Source organism: Rissa tridactyla, chromosome 10, assembly GCF_028500815.1.
Source record: "Rissa tridactyla isolate bRisTri1 chromosome 10, bRisTri1.patW.cur.20221130, whole genome shotgun sequence".
Classification (NCBI taxonomy): Eukaryota; Metazoa; Chordata; class Aves; order Charadriiformes; family Laridae; genus Rissa; species Rissa tridactyla.
In genome coordinates, this window is record NC_071475.1 from 1632470 (window position 1) to 1652086 (window position 19617).

Genomic DNA, 19617 nt, shown 5'->3' on the forward strand with positions numbered 1-19617 from the left:
GCACATACACATACGTGCACACGTGTAGACACACACTATTTTTTACTATAAAAATTTTTAACAGTATCAGACCCAGACACCTCAGAAAACAATCATGTAAATATGTTCGCTGGCAGAAGAAGGGTATTTTAAGGACGAAATAAAGTTGTCACTAGAATTACAAACATAATGTATATTTTATATAATAACATAATGAATTAAAGAATTTCTTGTTTTCAATACTATAACTTGATAACTAGCTATAACTAATAACTATAACATTATTACTAATAATTATAGCAATTATTTAGCATTATTTTCAATATTATAACTACAAAATTATAGCAGATGATTTATTTTTGGTGCATCTGGTCTTTAAGCTTTTCAGAAATAAAAGGTGCAGCATTTTTTGTTTGGAAACATGTGTTTCGAACACATCCAAACAGTACACTTTTGGGTGAAGGTGCCTGCCTCAGCCAGCTGTCTGTGAAGCCGCAGACCTGAGCCTGCACGCGGGACGCTTGGCAAACAGCCGCCTGCTGACGGCAACGTTGTCTGACCAACCGCACTGCCGCACTCCAAAAGACAAAGTGCTGGAATGCCAATAAACCACCGAACACCGCGACCTCCTCATTCCAGACACATTCGGCAGGAATACTAATTTAAAACTGTGTGACAGTAAGAAAACTAAGAAAATTAGTTACACATTTACAAAAATATTTCTGATTTTTAAAAAATGTACTTCTTTGTAAACAAATATTGAAATTCACAAACTCAAAACAGTGTTAGGCTTATGGATGTTTTTTCACCCTGGGTGGAGGAGGAAAGGTTCAATGCCAGCATGCTCAACCAACATACTTCAGAAGACCGTGTTATTAGGACAGTTATTTTCCCTTTCTGAAACACGGGAGTCTAAGAAGAATAATATTCTAAGAAGAATAACACTGAATTAGTAAGTATTTTTAAACAAAAACATCTCTGGAATTTGGCCTATCTTGCCTAGTTAAAAATGCATCGCTATTGATTTTAAGCTGTATCTGTAATTTGAAAGCTTCAACAGAAAGGTACTTTCAAAAACAGTTTAGAACCATTGGTTTACAAGTTGCCAAATGGAGTTGCTGCACAGGTTTTTCAATACTAATCGTTAATCCATTTACTTTAAATAAACAAAAAATTATTCCAAAAAGCGCATACTTCTGAAATCACTAGTAACTGCTAAGTAGGCGATTTTCCACTGATTTTCAACTGGAAAAGTTATGAAATGCTAAAAATAGCTGCAAAACTTCTAAAAAAATAAGGAAGAAAAATATAGGACACCAGACAAACAGCTAAAATGTTTAAATTGTTTCAGGGATGGAAATAAATACCAGAGCTATCACTTTAAGTTCAAAGAACACATCACTTGCTTACTACTTCTTTGGAATCTTTATTTCATCCTGAAATATCAAAATAGTAAAATTGTAAAAGTGAATGTGAAGGAGAGGTGGCTAACCTGGTCTGGAGAGGGCCTGTGGTTGGAGTGTTGTGGCCTCCCGGGAGATCGGTGATGGTGGTGGTGGTGATGGTGGTGGTAGTGGTGATGGTCATCATCGTAGCTATCTGCCATCAGTTTCATTCTGTTTTGTGTCTGTTTAAGATGCAAAGGGAGACAATTAATACATGCTGGAATATATTACTCTAAAAGTGTTTTAGGAAGATCTTAGCTCTTTCTTAGCTCTTTTTTTTTTTTTTTTGGTAGCTGTAAGAATCTAACAATAGAAGTCTGGACTGCTGGCTCACATAGAAAAGGAAACAGAAATAGAAAAAGATAACAAAGTATGTGAACACATCTTCTGTCTCAGTTTTCACACGAGTAGAATTGCACAAAGAAGTCAGAAAAGGATATGATCAAGGATGTTGCGTTTGAAGGGTGTCAACAAAGACATTCAGATTTTCTAAATTTACTATTTTAGAACAGTTACCTATTTTTTCCAGTCTATTATTATGTCTTGCCAATTAACTTCTAAAATCTCACTGAAAGGAATATTAAGTGTACTTCAAATATTTACAGTTAGCTACTGAGGCATGTGAACAACAATCATGAATAGTTATGCTAAAAGCTCTATTTTAGCTTAATTATTGTAATTGTACACCAGGATCACGCTGCTAAATAGGAAGTTAAAAGAATCTGAAAACTAACTGATACAGACACAGGCACTTAGAGGAATAAGTGATTACGGAACTTGACACATGTTACTGAATCAAAGAAAGTTTTAGATATAGATCTTAAAAAAAAGATCATCAACACTCCAGCTACTGCCGATAATAAAATCTATGTCACCACGGGATAACAATACACATCATTGCTCTTTATCACTCTTACAATTATTCCATATCATGAAATACATAGGCTGGAATAATTCTGAGTTTGCTCATAATACCAAAAATATCTAACTTCCCATTACCCAACAATACATTGGATACAGTACTTATTTCTTCTGTCAGTAGGACAGAAGGCTGTCGCAGGCAAACTTGTTAACCTGTAATCAAGTCTTACTTATTTTTGCTCCAACAAAACCCAGAAGAAAATGCCGTCAACTCGCAAAGACCTCTTCTAAAATTAGAGGAATCAATTAGAGACATATACAATTAACATCATGCAGATGACTAAAGGAAAGACAGCAGTCTTAACGTGTCATCTTCACAAATCTCACCTGAACCCAATCGGAGAAAGGTTGTTTTTGAAGGAGCATTATCTACTTTGTGCCAATTCTCTATGCAGACATCATTTGAGTTGGCCAAGCACAAACAAATCTACTTCGCACTTAGACACTTTTGGTGAACAGTAAAGACACTGAAATCTACTGCAAAAAGCCACAGTTTAGTTCTACCCATGCTCCAAGCTAGCAGGATTCATGCCAACTCCAGCGAGGATGCTGGCTAAAGACATTACCCCAGGACTTTGCCCAAACTAATGAGTTCTAAAAGACCAACTCAAACAGATGAATTTAAACACAACTCATTTGTTAGATCTTCCTATATCAATAGGTCTATCTGGCTTCCAATTAGAAGTGCCCATGAGACAGCTAGTGTCCCATAGCTAGTATGGGGTAAATTTACTTTCGGGACTATTGTAAATTGATTTTCCTACGAAAACAATCCTAGATCAAAATGTCTGTTAGGAAAATTTCACTAGTAAGTACATTATAATAGAAAATGTGAAAACTTGGAGATTGCTACTAAATTCCCCAATTTTAATGGTTTTGCTAAAGTAGAAGCGAGATTTGTGAAAAAAAGCAAACTATTCATATTACACAATATTTGAAGTATAATGAAATCTAATGTGAGGAAAACTATGAATCACAGAGATCAGAGGAAATCCTGATGTGCCTTTTGAGCAACCAGTTTTGTTTTTAAATGTCCCAATGCTTCTCAAGCACTTTGCATGACATCCATTGGAAGGATCATAGAAAACTACTCTACAGGGGGGCACCTGTACTCAGGCCAAGTGAAAACAAACGAACCAACCACCCAAACCAAAACCCTAAGGCACCTACAATGACAAGACAGAAGAACTGACGCAGACGGGATGTGCACATGCTTTAGCCACTGTCAGACTCTGAGCATCTCTATAGCACTGAAGGAGCAGCTTTCTCTGTGTGTCACAGAATAAATGTGACCACAGCTCAAGTGGTGGATTCCTTTGAAGAGGAGTTGTATCGGCACTATATGGTATCATTTCACACTCTTTATCACTATTTTCTGCAAAGTTGGAACCATTTCATTTTCTCCATCCCGGATAAGACGACGGTAGCATACAGCTGCATGAATTTCGGCTATCAATTTCTACCAATCTGAGTCATCATAGTTGGTCTGTTTGTCTTTAGATTCATAGAGGAAGGTCTTTTGAACAAAAGAGTGGAAAAGATGGAGAATTAATAGACAAATAATAACCCACTTACTGTAAACACTGTAATATCCTGCCTCTTTGGGGAAGCTCCTAACGTTTTATTAGTTTATTTTCTTATCAATGAACAGCCTTAAATTTCCTACCTTTCAACTGTATTCCATAAAAGAATGCAAAAGTTAAACAAGATGATATATGCAATCCTAAAAGTGTCCCCTGTAATGAGGTGTTGGGGATTAGACGTGTCACGGGATAAGAACTGTAAATGAATGATGTCATCTTTCTAATTTGGTGCTGAAATATAAATAAACCACTTCTAATGTTTCTTCCTTTTGGATGCCAGATTGCAGTAAAAGGTGCACAAAGAAATGTCAATGCTGAAGTAGGCTTCCTTTAGCGAGCCTGCTCTGGAAGCAAAATATATCAGAAATGCAAAGTGAGAATTTCTATTCCACTCAAGTGATGATCAAATCATCCAAACTTTTACATGACTTGAGATTGCCATTGATTTCTTAGGATGATTTCTTAAAATCATGCTAAATAATTTGAAAAATATTATTTTTAAAAGCTTTTTGGTTTTATTTGATAGCTCTCTACAATGGTAACTAAAATGATGTTGAGGTTCTGTTTGTCTTTGCTTTAGCCACTGTCAGAGTGCTATACTTCCACACCGAACTGCACTTTCCTGGTACGCTTTGCTTTGACTTGAGAAGTATAAAACATGGTACGATTTCAAACTTTTAAAAGCAGGACTTTTGCGGAGGATGAACAGGAGGATTTCCAGAGGAGGAACAACAGTAAAGCCATCCAGAGGAACAATACAATCCTTTTCAGGTCCTTCTAAACAAAAATTTGTAACGTTACTTCTGTTCGCTTCCCTTGCTAACACTTAAAATAATCTTTAGTAGGCTTTGAAATGCCAGGTATGTTTTTATCTGAGGAAGAAATTAATTAACCACATTGGAAATTGTTCAGGACCCCCCAGGGCTTCCCACCCCTACACTTACATACAAGCACATACACAAACACACAGAAAGGCGTCTACGTTTTAGGACACTGGTTTATCTGACAGACAGTAAATCCTCATGGTCTGGGGCATCACATTGTCAGCACGTTAGGACACTGCTTCAGTACTTGGCAATGCCATCATTTCCCGCAACATCTTCAGCATACCTGAAAAATTCCCATTCAAGAACATCCAAGACCTTTTCTTATATTACTTTTGAAAGCACAACAGATGATTCAATATGAATTTCCTGGATGATCAAGAAACTCGGTCTTGGAATGTACAATTCATGAAAATTAGAGTGATGATTGTACATGCATTTAAACTGTGCCATATCTAATGCGCATCATATGTTACTCTGAACAAGTTACTCCATCTCTGAAATAGTTATATCATATAGTTCAAAATTTTATTCACATTTTCCTCTCAAAGCTATTATTATTGGTATGGTTTTCCTGAAAGTGTCTTTTCTCAAAATTTACATAGCCGCAGCTCTGACGACAGAACTATCATATCAACAGTTCTTTTTGAAAATGCCTGGTGAACACTAGCCCCACACCTGAAAAGGGGCAGGTTTTAATTGGGATTTATACTAGGAAAGAAAAAAAATGTTAACTTGTAAAATGCAACAATTAATTAACTGCCTCTCCTACAGACCACATATAGCCTTATTAGTTTTAGCCTAAACGGTTTCCTCAGATTTTTTTCCTTTAAATTTCTTGACTACATCCAATAAATACTGCATTCATTTTGAAAAAAAGGAATGATAGAAGAATTAGAAGCACCTTAAATCTAGGTACACAGGTATATTAACCCTTAGGGCTTGAAAGCGTTGTCTTTGATCATTCGATATCACCAGTTGCTAAGCTGTCAAGGTCATGAATGGTATGTGTAACTGAATTTTTAACCCACTTACCAAAGAATTTATGATCTAGCACTGTAAGAAAACTGACAGATATTTTGTGTCCTCCTAAAATTCTGTTGAGTTTAAGTAAGGATCTACTGAAGTGAAATGAAAGTCTTTGATTGACTGGTAACAGACTAAATAGCTTAACAGCAATCTGTAACTGTAAAACTATAATATTAAAACTGTCTTTTAAAAAATATTTTAGCAAGGTGGCAATAGGGAACTATGCTTTGATCTGTCATCTGGATCAAGTTAACAGCAAAACTCTCATGAATGAGGTTCAAATGAGGAAAAATAGTAAGATTTGTTGCTCTGGGATATAGGTGTAATACCATTCAATAGCTATTACTTTCCTTTGGATTTTCTTCTCAATCTCTCTTCACTAAATGGAATTTGAAACATTTCTAGAGTATTTCAATAGGGTAGGGGTCTTTCCTATGTGATATGGGAGGGGGGCAGATATAAGGCCTACAAGCTATCCTGGAGATATCCTGTGGTCTAATTATTAAAGCATGGAATTTAAAATCTAGAGACCCACATTCTAGCTTTGATTCTGCAATGGCCCCTTCTTGTCTCCAATGACACAGAACCTCTGTTTCTTGCAATCTCACAATTTGAAAATAAACACGCTCATATTTCCACAACACACTTTGAGATCTTCATGTAGCAGATGTTTAGTTCTTGTCTTCCTGAATTTTACTAATATATGATTTAATCTAAGCTTTTTTTTCTAAGACAATTTTAGAAAGCACAAATAAAATCTTTTTTTAACTTTGAAATCCAGAAGGTAAGGATCTAAAAAATTGTGTGCTTAAGACTACATAGTTCGGGATATAGACTATCCAGAAGTTACAAAAGCTTAGTGGAATTAACCTGGATTTCATGAAAACACGTGCAACTGCAATTGTTTTTCCGGTATGAAGCCAGCGCTTCAGGCCTGAATTGCATTAGCTGAGGTTTCACAAAATGTTTGCTAATTAAGCCAGCCCCGTACTTACCGTCTCCAAAGAAAATCAGTTTTCATGTCAGAAAAATATTTTTAGACATTCTTTGAAAACTGTTATCGTCTGAAGTGAAGAATTTCTTATCATTTCTACTGCTGCACAACAGAAAAGTTGCTAACTGCCATAGAATACGATTTATAGCTGATTCGTTATTTGATAAGTTACAGTTAATTAAATATTGGAGAACAAATGCTGTACATGCCCTCAAACATCCTTAAATTTCAACAAATTACATTCGTCACTCACAATCTGTTAACGGACAAAATGAAGACTTTATGAAAGCAGCATATATTTGTTCATTAAAAAAATACAAACTATTCCACACCATAGACTGTTCTTCCTGTGCGACAGAGGAAAACAGTCTTGAAAAGTAGCTACAAATGATATTTCAGAAGGCAACACAGAACCTCTTGTGATTTAATAATAAGAACCTAAGTGATTTAATAATAAGCCAAACAACGGGCTTAATCTGCCATCGAGAAAAGACATTTAAGAGAGATGCCATTGCAAAGTTCCAGTTGAAACTTCTTTGGCTCGAACTTCTTGATATACTTAGAGATTTTTGAGCGTTGGTTCACTAACTATCTGGCTGAAACAAAAAAGATAATTCCAAGGCTATTATTGTTTGAAAAGCCCAACCTTGAGACTGCTCTCAATTCTTTTTAGTGGTAGCACACTTCTTGAATTAACATGTGATTAAGTAAGACAAATCATTAAAATATATCCACCAAGAACAGCTTTGACAGAAGGACTTGTGTCATTGTTCCACAAGCTGAAGGAGCGGTTAATTGGCCATCACATTGAAGGGCCTTTTGCCGATACTAGAACTGCATGGAAGAGGCACACTTCAATTTGTGTAAGTATTCCAGAGCTTGTATAGCTTTATGCTAATTACTCAGGCCACTTCTAACAGCATAATACGCAATGCTAATTATTTCCAAAATATATTACACTCTTGTCTTCAATCACTAGAAATATATGATAATATTCAAGTTCCTTATGCAGTGAGCTTTTAGACACAAAGAAAATTCCAATAGAAAAAAACCTTAAGTTATGAAGACTATAAGTTTGCAAGCACTCATCACTAACCAAAAGATAACAAAACCATTATGGTATGGTTACTAACTAGGAACTCCAGATTCTAAATAACTATCATAATCATAACCGTATGGGTGTTGGAATGCATCACTATGAGGTAGAGTTATGTTTTACTGAGGGCTTTAATTATGCATTTTTTTTATAACATCCCTGTAACGTAATCTATTCTTATATTCTTACTCTTAACTAGTTTTTAACATGGGTTTCACTGCTTTGTTTCCCACCTCCATTGAACAACACAATTTTTTCCCCTGTTAAAATTCCATATGGGCTAATAAGCATGTTTTTCTTTTCCTGTTACAGCGTTTGCTTGTCTGGGAAAGTGTGAGAGACAGGACGCATGCAGGCTACAAGTGTGCATGATAGCTCATGGGTGAAAAGTTTGGCTACTCCTCTTTAACTCTTTTTATTTTTTACCTCATTCATGATACGACTGTTGCATACGAAGAACACAGTAAAGTTTTTATGCTAAGAAAGCATATATTTTTTTCTTTTTCCCATCTATATTTAGTTATATATTAAACTTAAGTCACGTGATGTTTTACATGAAAATCTTCCAGTTCTTATCATCTGTAACACACCTGTAATCAGAACACTTGTTCTTCAGGCCCCGCCTGCCCTCCCCAGTTTCACAGGACAGAGAATAGGGACTAAGAAAGAGTACTGAGTAGTTTTCCAAGTTTTCATGAAATTCAACCTTCCTCCCAGGTGAAATACAAGAGCAATTGCTGGTCAAATTAGATGCGTTGACTGCTGTGCAGAAATGGAAAGCAGCTTCCAAGGTAGATGTTGTCAAAGACTTGGATCTGATAATTTAGTGTCACATAACCGCAAGCATTTAGTGAGCATAAAAGTTTTGCATATATTTCAGTTCTTTTTTAATTAGAGTACTATTTAACTGATATTAGCAACCATTACACCTGCTGTTTTGCAAGATTACAAAATGTGACAGACTTTTTCCAAAAGAAGTCAGAGCTCATGGAAGCCTCCCTCCTCAGGAGCTGAAGGATAACAGTCTCACAGACACCAGCTGGGATATTAGACACTTGGCAGAGCCAGCCAGGCAGCAGTTCCAAGTGCCAAGCAGACACTTATCTAAAGCACTAAGGCCAAATTTCAACTTTCCTGACACTTGTGACTGAACAAAGTTATGTTGATTTGAACATGGTCCATCTGACTTTTTAGTTGTGGTCTCTGCATGTGGAGTTTGCGTTTCTGAAGTCTTTTTAAGTTCTGTGAACTAAAAGAATGGCTTGAAGCGCAGGAAATATCTTGTAATAATACAGCATGCTCAGTAATGTATAGGCTAAAGTCATGCTAAAAGTATTTGTCTGAGTCCTACTACTAAACTTGGTAATTACATACAAGTATGTAAGAACATAGACACAAAGAAGTGGCTTAAAAAGCATAATTAAAGCTCTGAAACAGTAGCTGCCTGAGGACATCTCAGGCCAGGTCCAACTATATGCAGACAAGTAATGTAAGAAGGTAAGGTTCCCTGTTTTTTTCCCTTTTTTTAACAACAGGAAATAACTTATCAAAAAGATACCTCCCCATAATAATTATTTAAAACCAGACATGAATCAGAAACTTCAGCAGCTAAACAAGACCTTTGAAACTGCAAATCTCTGGTTAGCAGCACTGATTGTCTTTCAGCGTCTTTAATGTCTGCATAGTTCATTTCAGCTGTAATTTTTGTAATTTTGTTACCAAGCCCAGCTCTCTCATTTGTATCACATACAAAATATAGCCGAAGTCGAAATTACTACGTCTTCTGTTGTATGCAATAAAAATTGGCAACTAAAACATAAATTTCAACGCACGGATAGTATATTGTAATATGGACCAAAATGGAGATAACGTCACAACACCGTCTTGCTATGCTTTATAGAGACACCTTACCTATTATAGAGACACCTTACCTTACCAAAATTTTTCTGTGATGCTAGACTGCAGAAACAATGTTTTATCCACCATCACAGAAGCAGAAAAAGTTAACACTACATTTTTTGCAATTTTTTTTAATAACCAGCTACTTAGCACTGTACTTAGTGTTAAACTACATTTAGCTTTATTATCATGAGGTACTTTGTAGTAGAACTTAAGGACTTTTTTCAAAAATGTCTCATGGAGGAAAAAAAAAACTTTTTGGCTTGGGAGTTCACTCACGTATATAATGGAGATATTCACTATTCTTACCTGAGATACTTGATACCTATTTTCACCTATCGGGCCAGACAGATCAAAAATTACAAAAGTTCCAGTGTTAATATAGACATTATTTTATACCTGCATTATCTACTTTTTCCATTTAAGATTTTGAGTCTCAGTGGAGTTAAACCGCTTGCCTGAACACAGCGTGTTACGACAGCTGTAGCTATTGAGAGGCTCTGGTGTAAGTCCACAATGAGATTATCGCCAGTGAAAGAGCGTGCCGTTCGACACGGCCATGCTTAAGATACGATACAAATTTTTCAAGAATGAAAAAACTCTGAACAGAGAACAAACAGGAACAGATTTGAAAGCAGATCACCGGCTACAACGCAGGAAAGGACTTAGGTACTAGGCCTGTGATGCCCTCAGGGCCCCACTGCTAGAGGCTACAAGGCAAAAAAAGCCCTGCTCATCGGGGAACGCTTGTGTAAAAATGCCATCCCAAAGAATTTGGATTCCTGAAAGCATAAGGAGGAAAAAGCGATGGCGTATCCAGCTAGGCCTTGGGTCCTTCAGCTCTTACAATATAAACTGTCAAATCTTACCGACAATATGTGAGAAGTGTAGCGTGAGCACTGCTAACATCTTCAGTATTTTTCCAACACAGAATATTTCTTCTGAATTAACTACTTTGAGCTGGCAAAGGTTATTAGCTGCACACACATATTCTCTTTCTTACCTCGTGCCATATGGAGCCTGCTGCATTAAGCTATAGGGAGAAGTGGCACCCTGCTGTTTCACCCCCACACTAATCTCTCCGCACTGGGTTTATCTCTAAACTGCCTGTATTTGGCAAAATCGAGAATTACAGATTTAGATTCAAAAATATAGATTCAAAATTCAGACTACAAACAAAGACAATAAACCCCAATGTTAAGACATGCAGAAATACTGCCTTGGGATATTTCTAAGTAACAGAAAAGTATAAACTACAAGGATTTGTAAGATAGTAAATAAATTTAAGGTCATTGAGTGCACGGGCTGCTTGCATTGATGTAAACGGGACCTGAACAGACACATTTAAAATCAGAGATTAATAGCCATTTTGCTACACTGCCCAAGAATTTTTAAGGAAAAAATAACCAGACTGATTTTCCTCATATGAGAATTCAATATATGAAGTTATTAGAAAATTTATTCTTACCTGCCCAAAACAAAATAAAAAGCCCGTGTAGCATAACTGTAACAAAAATAAAACTCCTAAAACTTAAGGGTCTCAGACTACTCCTTTGTTCAAAGTGAGGTGCTTAAAGCTTGAGCAAGACCAATATTGTGAGTGATAGCAAGCAGTATCAACAGAAAAGGAAAAAAAATAGCACAATGATCAAATATGTCTGCAGTGCCCATGTGAATGGCTTCACAACATGGATTCTATTTACTGTGCAGTAACATTGAGACTCAACAGCACGATAAATCTCTGAGGCAGATCTGTGTGTGTAAACAATCATCATCATCATCATCATGTAGTATTCTGTGCTCCTATAATATTGCTACCTGTAAAATTCAAGAAAATCAGAAACATTAGCTTGACAACATCAGAAACAGAAGCAATAAGGAACCAACGCCGTACCGGGACAGTGCTACTGATCACACGGTCTACAGATGATAATGTCTACAGACATGGTAAGAAAGCATTGAAAGACTTTTTTTCTACCACACTTTTTAAACATTAGAGGGCTCAAATGCAATTAAATAATGCACAGTGTTGCAGAAGAATGTTTTGGGCTGCCAGAATAATCACAATCACAACAACTTCTAATCCTATTCTTTTTCTTATACAGTAATATAAACACTTTCAATATCATAAAATACACAATACGATACAGATGAATCAATCTAATGGGGAAAGTGTAACTTGGGGTATTTTGTTATTCTTGAGTGCTCGATGACACAACCGTAATACCACATCAGCACTATTTCTGATGTACGTAACAGTATATGTAACGCAATACGCTGCCTTCGAGTCCATCTTACCCCTTTGCTGATGAAAAAGTTGTTCGAAATACTTGGACGTTAATTAGCAAGAAATACTTTTATGTATTGCATGCAGGAGAAACTGGTTACACAGATTTTTAAAATTCCTTGATTGTTTCTCACCCTTTTTGTTTCATTAGCAATACGTTCCTGTGATGAAATACAGAGTAGTGAGCTAACAGACTGGAGACGACTGCCAAACACCAGCTTTGCCTCTGGCCAGAGTATTCTGTACACCTGCAGTCTTGAAAACACTGGAAAGGTTTCTAATTTCATGTTTTGAGAAGAAAAATAAAATGCTCTCAAGGAGTTAGAAGACTTTGCATTTTGGCCAACTCCACTTACATTTTTGGCTCTGTATCCCAGAAGCGAAAAGAGGCAACTGGGAAATTTTCTCACAGTATCCAAGTTCAGAATGAATCAGTTACATAGCAGTGTCTTCTGCTCTTACCAAAATCTCTTGAGATGTTCTAAAAATGGACTTAAGCTAATTATTTCATGAAGGATTGCATCACTATACAAATTTCTCTAAAAATAGCTGTTTCAGAATTCTCAAAAGGAATCTTGGCCAGGGTGACTATAAATATTGTGTAATCACTCAGCCGAGCCCTCGTGGTGATCTTGTTTAATACTGTATTTCTGAAAGGTTTTTTAAGCCTACTACAAAGCTCTACGGACCTCAAAATATAGCATTTGGTGTATGAATCAAAACAATTCCAGTGGTTCTGTTTTGCTGGGAGTGCATTCCCATTTATTTATGCTTCCCATTATTTAAACCACTAAACAATAAATATTTCAGTGACAGATTGCAGCTGCTAAATCCTATTTAAATCATGACAATTAAATGTGCTTGTTTCTTATGGAAAGGTGTTTGCAACACTGAGGTCAGTACTATTACCACTAATTTTACAGGTGGATACACTGTGATACAAATTATTTTCCCAGGTTATCAAAATATAAGGTGAAAAAACCTGTAAAAGCAAGCCAGCACTTGAGATAAAACCAATGCTTTTCTTCCAGCTTAGAAATAACAGGAGTTCTACTTAAACTCACACAGTCACAATTCATTAAAAGGCTGCTCAACTCATTCAAATAAATATTTTCATCCTTAATATATGTCCATCTGTAGCTTCATATTTAAAATAGATCACATATGTTCTCATTCTCTTACAAAGGCAGTCTAGTTCATTTCTTTAAGATGCTTCTTTTTCTTTTTCAGTGTGAAGAATTGTGACAAATTACTTCAAAATCAATGTCTGGGTATTTTACAATCTGTTTGACATTCCCAAAGGCCAGAAAAATTAGAATAGAAAAAATTGGAAAAAGGAATTAAACTGCATATTTGGCGCTAAGAGCATTATTTGAGTCATGAATGATTTTAGAGGACCAAAAAAACCCCTGAAAATTGCAATTGAGACTTTTCTAAACTTTCTTTTTTGAACATATTCTGTTTCTGATGTATTTCTATTTTAGTTTAGATTACTATTGGGATGGCCTTTGCCAGTCTGCAGGCACTGTTGAGCAATGGAAATCAGTACATTTATCATTGTGGAAAACATTGACATTTTATGACTAAAAAAATAATTGATTAATTAAAAGAAAAGGATGCAGGCGTCTTTTTGAGTTGGTGGGGCACAATTGGGAAGTAAATACTTTGCCTCCAAACTGACTAGTAACTGACCTCACTATTTTAAGACAAACCACATTAAAAATAAAATACATAAAATAACATCAAGTTTATGACATGGATACAGTAAGATGACTATTCATGCCTAAGTAGGCAGCACACTGTATTTGTGTTATCTTTCCCAGAATGGTGCCTGTTTAGACAATAGCCTGTTACTCCGAGATAGTGAAAAGCTCTTGGTACTCTTCCTCCTCTCACGGAATTTCTCACGCTCATTGCCTCTGGCTCAATGTTAATATTCTTCTGAAGCACCCCTAAGGAAGCTTATGGAGAGCCAAGAAGCTTCCAGTTGAAATACAAAATACACCAGGGTGCTTCAGGAGTCTACCAGAGCGATTAGGGAAGTTTTTCGCAGTGTAAGTCTGTGGTAAAAGCAGCTACATTTGCATTTAGGCAATTCAATCTCGGTGCAAGTCTGCGATATATTACAGCACAGCGATAGAATCTGTTTTTCTGGCCTAAATCCAATAACAATAAAATTCTATGAGTAACCTCAATACTTTGGGTTACTCCACTGAGTTTAATAGAATTGACCTCCTGAACCTTTAAGACATCTACTACATGCCGTGCCCTATCTCTTTCAATATGAAGCAGGCTTTTCATGCCTACAATGACCTCAAATGACGGGAGCCACCACAACTCTTGTACAGCATTGTGAGAAGCAGTAGATGAATTTGAAAACATTTTGATGTTCCAACTAGGTGAGCTTTTGACACCATTTCCCCCAGCACTCTCCTGGAGAAACTGGCTGCTCGTGTCTTGGACGGGCGTACACTTCGCTGGGTAAAACCTGGCTGGAGGGCCAGGCCCAAGGAGTTGGTAATGGAGTAAATGGAGTTAAATCCAGTTGGTGGCCAGTCACAAGAGCACGTGTTCCCCAGGGCACAGTATTGGGCCTGTTCTCTTTGATCTGGACAAGGGGATCAAGTGCAGCCTCAGTAAGTCTGCAGACAACACCAGGAGTGTTGATCTGCTTGAGGGTAGGAAGGCTCTACTGAGGGATCTGGACAGGCTGGATCGATGGGCCGAGGCCAATGGTATGAGGTTCAACAAGGTCAAGTGCTGGGTCCTGCACTTGGGGCACAACAACCCCACGTAGTGCTACAGGCCTGGGGAAGAGTGGCTGGAGAGCTGCCTGGCGGAAAAGGACCTGGGAGGTTTAGATTGGATATTAGAAACATTTCTGGACTGAAAGGGTTGACATACATTGGAACGGGCTGCCCAGAGAAGTGGTTGAGTCGCCATCCCCGGAGGTATTTAAAAGACGGATAGATACAGTGCTGAGGGACATGGTTTAGTGATAACTTGGCAGTGCTAGGTTAGCGTTTGGACTTGACGATCTTAAAGGTCTCTTCCAACCAAAACAATTCTATGATTCTATAAATGTTATGAAGTATATGCATTAAGACTCCACAATCCCTTCCCCTTAAGTTGCGACCCTCACTGGCCTCATCAGAGCAGAAGTCGGCCCTCTCCCACCCACAGAAACATTAAGGAGGCGCATTCACAAGTTTTGTATGACTTTTTCATACAATAATTTCAAATTATTGCTTCTTCACTAAAATGACGAGTCTTTGAAAAACAAGATGTTCTTGGGAGACGCAAAGGACATAAGGAGAGCAGATGCAATTAGAAGCTCAACTGCAGCATAACTCCATGAACTCTGCAGTATAATGAGGAAAATATAACAAGATTATCTAAAGAAACTCAAGGACGTTGCTTCTACATGAGCCTTGCAGACATCTACAACAGTGCACGTAGATTTCCAGGCAAGGTGAAATTATGTTCAAGCAAACCTCTAACTTCAGTTAGCACCCTAAAATAATTACAAATTATTTCCCAACAGCTTGGATACATGATTTAAGACATAATCTGTATTAACTGCTGCTTTACACTGTAGCAACTGCTCTTCTGCTTCGCTGGTCTAACACAACGGTGAAAAGAAAGTCTAGTTCTGAAGAGAACACTTCTCAGCAAAACTCGGAGAACGTTAGAAGTAGCACAGGAATTGTAAAAGGAAGACAGAAAAATAAGTGGAGTAAAACAACTTTCTTTTGAAACACAGCAGAAAATATTTTCACATTTAATGAAGAAACCTCCTAAAATCGATGCACCTGTAATAGTAGCAATTTTCTAGCAACACAAAAGGTATAACGGTACTTTATATTCAGGAGATGCATTATTTGGTTTGCAAATCAAGAACAGAACTTCCTCTAGGATATAAATATATTAGAATAAAAGTCTGAATTGCAGATGCTGAAGGAGAAAGGAGGAGTTTGTCTGCCACACTACTTATCAGCTAGTGCCTCTTTGCGGAACAGGGAAAGCCTACTCTTACTGACGCTCTGCTAATCAGATTTTCAGCCACAGTGCTTCATCTGCAGCCTAGCTTTTCCATCACGAACTGAAAGACAGAGAACCTTTGTGAGAGCAACTTGAAAAGGAGCAACAAACAAGCAAAGTCCTTGGATTCTTTAAGGTCTGCATTTCTCACCCCTTGCCCTGCTGCCTTGATAAGTTCTCAGCCTCCAGCAGCCATGAACAGAAGGCTCCCTGCTTGATAGGTAGATACAGCAAAAAATCAACTTGCTATTGTGGAGGTACATAGACTTCTATCATTGCCCACCTTGTTATTTTGCCTCTCAAAGCAAAAATCCTCCTACAGTATAGAACAAGAGTGGATTTGGAGGCCTAATGTTTAACATTATCTAGTGACTCATCTTCTAATATTTATAAATATCTCTCCTTTCATGATCACATTAGGCTGGAGAAGTTGGGCTTGTTTTGCTGCTTCCTTTCAGCAGTATAACCGCTGTGAGAATTGGGGGATGGGACAAATAAGGCCATAGGAAAAAATTTGATGCTGCAGCTGATCATTCACTAAAGATCTAGTGAGTCAGAAATAAATTGGGAGACGTCATCTCTCAAAGAAACTGAGGAACAGGGTTGATAATCGCACAGTGAGGAATCCGTCACTTCACCCCCACCCCACCCAGTCATAGCAAGGAAGAGGGGCACTAACAAGCCTTTGTGTTGGATGCACACGTGAAAGCTCTGGGGGCTGACAGTGCTTCTCCCCAAAGGGATTAAAGAAGTATGAATGATCTCTACAACCTCTATTATCAGATAATTCTTAAGTGTAATAAAGTGGTGACCTAGTTAAACCACATTCCTGTTCCTGGTGTCTCTTTTTTTGTGGTGTCTGAGATAACAGGGAGATTATTTTGGCATCAATTTAATCTAGTTAAATAGCTTTACTGAAGATCTTTATCACTATAAATAATGGAGGTATTTGAAGTATTTGGTTACAATTCTAACTGAAGTTATCCAAAACAACGCCTCTCTAGCAATCCTCTTCTGCTGTTCCTTCGCTCGGTCTGAAGAAAGTCATAAATGTTTTGAACATTTTCAGCAATAGCTTAAAGGTACAAAGGAAACAAACAAACAAAAACAACCCAAAAAACCCCCACCCAAACAAAAACAAACAACAACAAAAAAATAATCAGTTTGCACAAGTCTCTGATGAACATTTTAAAAATATCTGTGGCAGGTATCATGGAACATGGCAAAGTGGTGTATTCATTTACTCTTCAGTACGGAAAGGTAAAGGTGAAAAAAGAAGAACTCTAAAAGAGAAAATAACTGCCTTCTCTTTTCCAAAGCAAAGCAAACCAAAAATCCCTAAAATTATTTGGAACGTAACATCGTCTGCTCCAATGCAGCACAGTGGGATGAAGTCCTAAAAAGGCTGAAGCACATCTGCCTACCTAGCACATAAAATTTGGGTGAAATGTCTCCTGGCCAGCTGACTGACCTGAGACGTGAGTGCACCACGGCTGGAACACAGGTATGTGGCTGGTATGTCTGTAAGGAAGTCAGCATCACGAGTGGATGATAAATTCACGCCCAGGGGCTGTCTCCTATTTTTATAGACCTGTGGGAAAAAGCTATAACGATCAGATGCACGAGGTCAGAGCTGTTGGGAATTTAGCACATCAGCAAGGGTTTTCCTTAACTTTCTGTAACCGAGTGCACAGAGTTCTACAGTATGTAAAGCATGATTCAGAGCAGAGAACCATAACGCTGACTACGCAGTATGTCCTGAACGTTATTCACATGGCGTGCTCATTTGTAAAGCGGCACACTGCCTGACAGCAGAGTGGTTTCTTTGACAGGCTAGCGAGACCAGAATGATTTTGACGATGGTATTCTCCTCCTCCTCAAGCAACAGTGGCGGAATTCAGTAACGTCACACAAAGGAAAACATCAGATACAACACCTTCAGACATAGTCTGGAAACATCTTTCTCATCTTTTTTACCTATTCTAAAAGAGGAAAGGTGTTTAACAACATACATGACACGCAGCACCGGTCTTTAGTACCTAGGTTATCTGAACACCCTTTGTCCTCTTGCATACACTACCTCTTCTGGCTATGGCTATTACCTTTTAAAAATCAGGGGGAGCAGCCACTGCATAGTGTGCAGAGTTTTAAACATTTTAATTAGACAGAGAAGAGACCTATGCACTGTGTCTGGTATGTGTGTAGTGTGTCCAGTATGATTATTTTCCTCATTAATAAAGCAGAACGTAAATTAAATATGCTTGTGATAAAAATCTATTTCTAGAGTTTGTAACTACATGTTTTTTTATTAAAACCTCAAATGACTTACAGTGTTGAAGACAAGAGTGATTTATACTCATTTGAGAATTTATTTTAAGGATAATCGTGATTTCCAGATAACCCCTCAGAAAGCCTGAAACCTTCTGAAAACACGATTATTTTACAACAGATAAGCAAATAACTAAACAGAAGAAGGTTAGAAAGAGTCAACAGAACAGACAGATCTTGCTTTATGGCAAAGAGCATCTGCTCTCCTCTGTCGCACGTAATGAAGAAGGTTGGAAGCTACACGGGGAGGGAAAACAGAAAGTGTATTGGCTGCATATAACATGAGCCAAGCAAACATGCAGCCAAACACTTAACGACCACAGAGAAGCAATAACACTTACACTGAACACCTCCTACCTTTCGTAACTGCTGTCACACGTCAAACCTGGCTTGAAGACTTTCAATAAGAGGTTAAAATAAAACAGTACAAATGAAAATAATGCCAATTTTCTGTTGCCATGAAAGTGTGAAAATGAATGCCTCCCCACCTGCTGTTTTAACTGATGTACCAATCTGTCCTTCTCTCGTTTAAGAGCCATTACTTCCTCTTGAGTCTTCTTTTTCTTTGAAGCAGACAGTTCAAGCAAGGCAATGTTTGCATCTTTTTCACTAATTGCAGCAAGCAAAGCTTCCTGTCTGATAAAATAAAATAAAATAAAAACTATTACGTTCTCGTTAAAACAGAACATATAATACCATATCTACTACATGGGATGGTTTTTTTATCCACTAGGAGAACAATCAACTACCTTCTGAGCACTGTAAACAGCAAACATTGTCAAGTCTCATCAAATCATGAATAAATAATTAGACAAAAAAGTTCTCTTTATGCATTTTTCATGATTTAACTATTTCATAAAACATTTATCCCTGTCTATTTTATTACAGTATGATATCTACTAATATTTCTGTGAAATGTTTTGCTTTTTAAAATCTTTGGTATTTATATTTTTAAATTTACTTTCCCAAATTCTAGAATATCTTACATAAAGCTGTTATGAACTATCCAAATCATAAAAATTTCATAAGAAAAAGCAAAGTGATACCGATAAAACATATTTTTATATTATCCTCTTAATTTGGCGCCCTAGAGACCTCAGTACAGAAATCTCTGGACATCTTCCTCACATTTACTTCAATGTTTTCCTATGGATTTATTATTTATTGTGTCACCACAAAACTGTCACTCTA

The 19617-nt window shown here is 37.2% G+C and overlaps 1 protein-coding gene across 1 annotated transcript in view; it reads right to left on the reverse strand.

Annotated features, from left to right (window-relative positions):
- Positions 1–1388: 1388 nt before the first annotated feature.
- ERC2 (ELKS/RAB6-interacting/CAST family member 2) overlaps positions 1389–19617 on the reverse strand; it is a 370025-nt gene continuing 351796 nt past the window's right edge. The window contains exons 18-20 of the mRNA XM_054216425.1: positions 18915–19062; positions 1472–1606; positions 1389–1415 (exon numbers count right to left, since the gene is read on the reverse strand). Coding sequence (XP_054072400.1) covers positions 1389–1415; positions 1472–1606; positions 18915–19062 — 310 coding nt within the window. The remainder of the gene's footprint in view (positions 1416–1471; positions 1607–18914; positions 19063–19617) is intronic.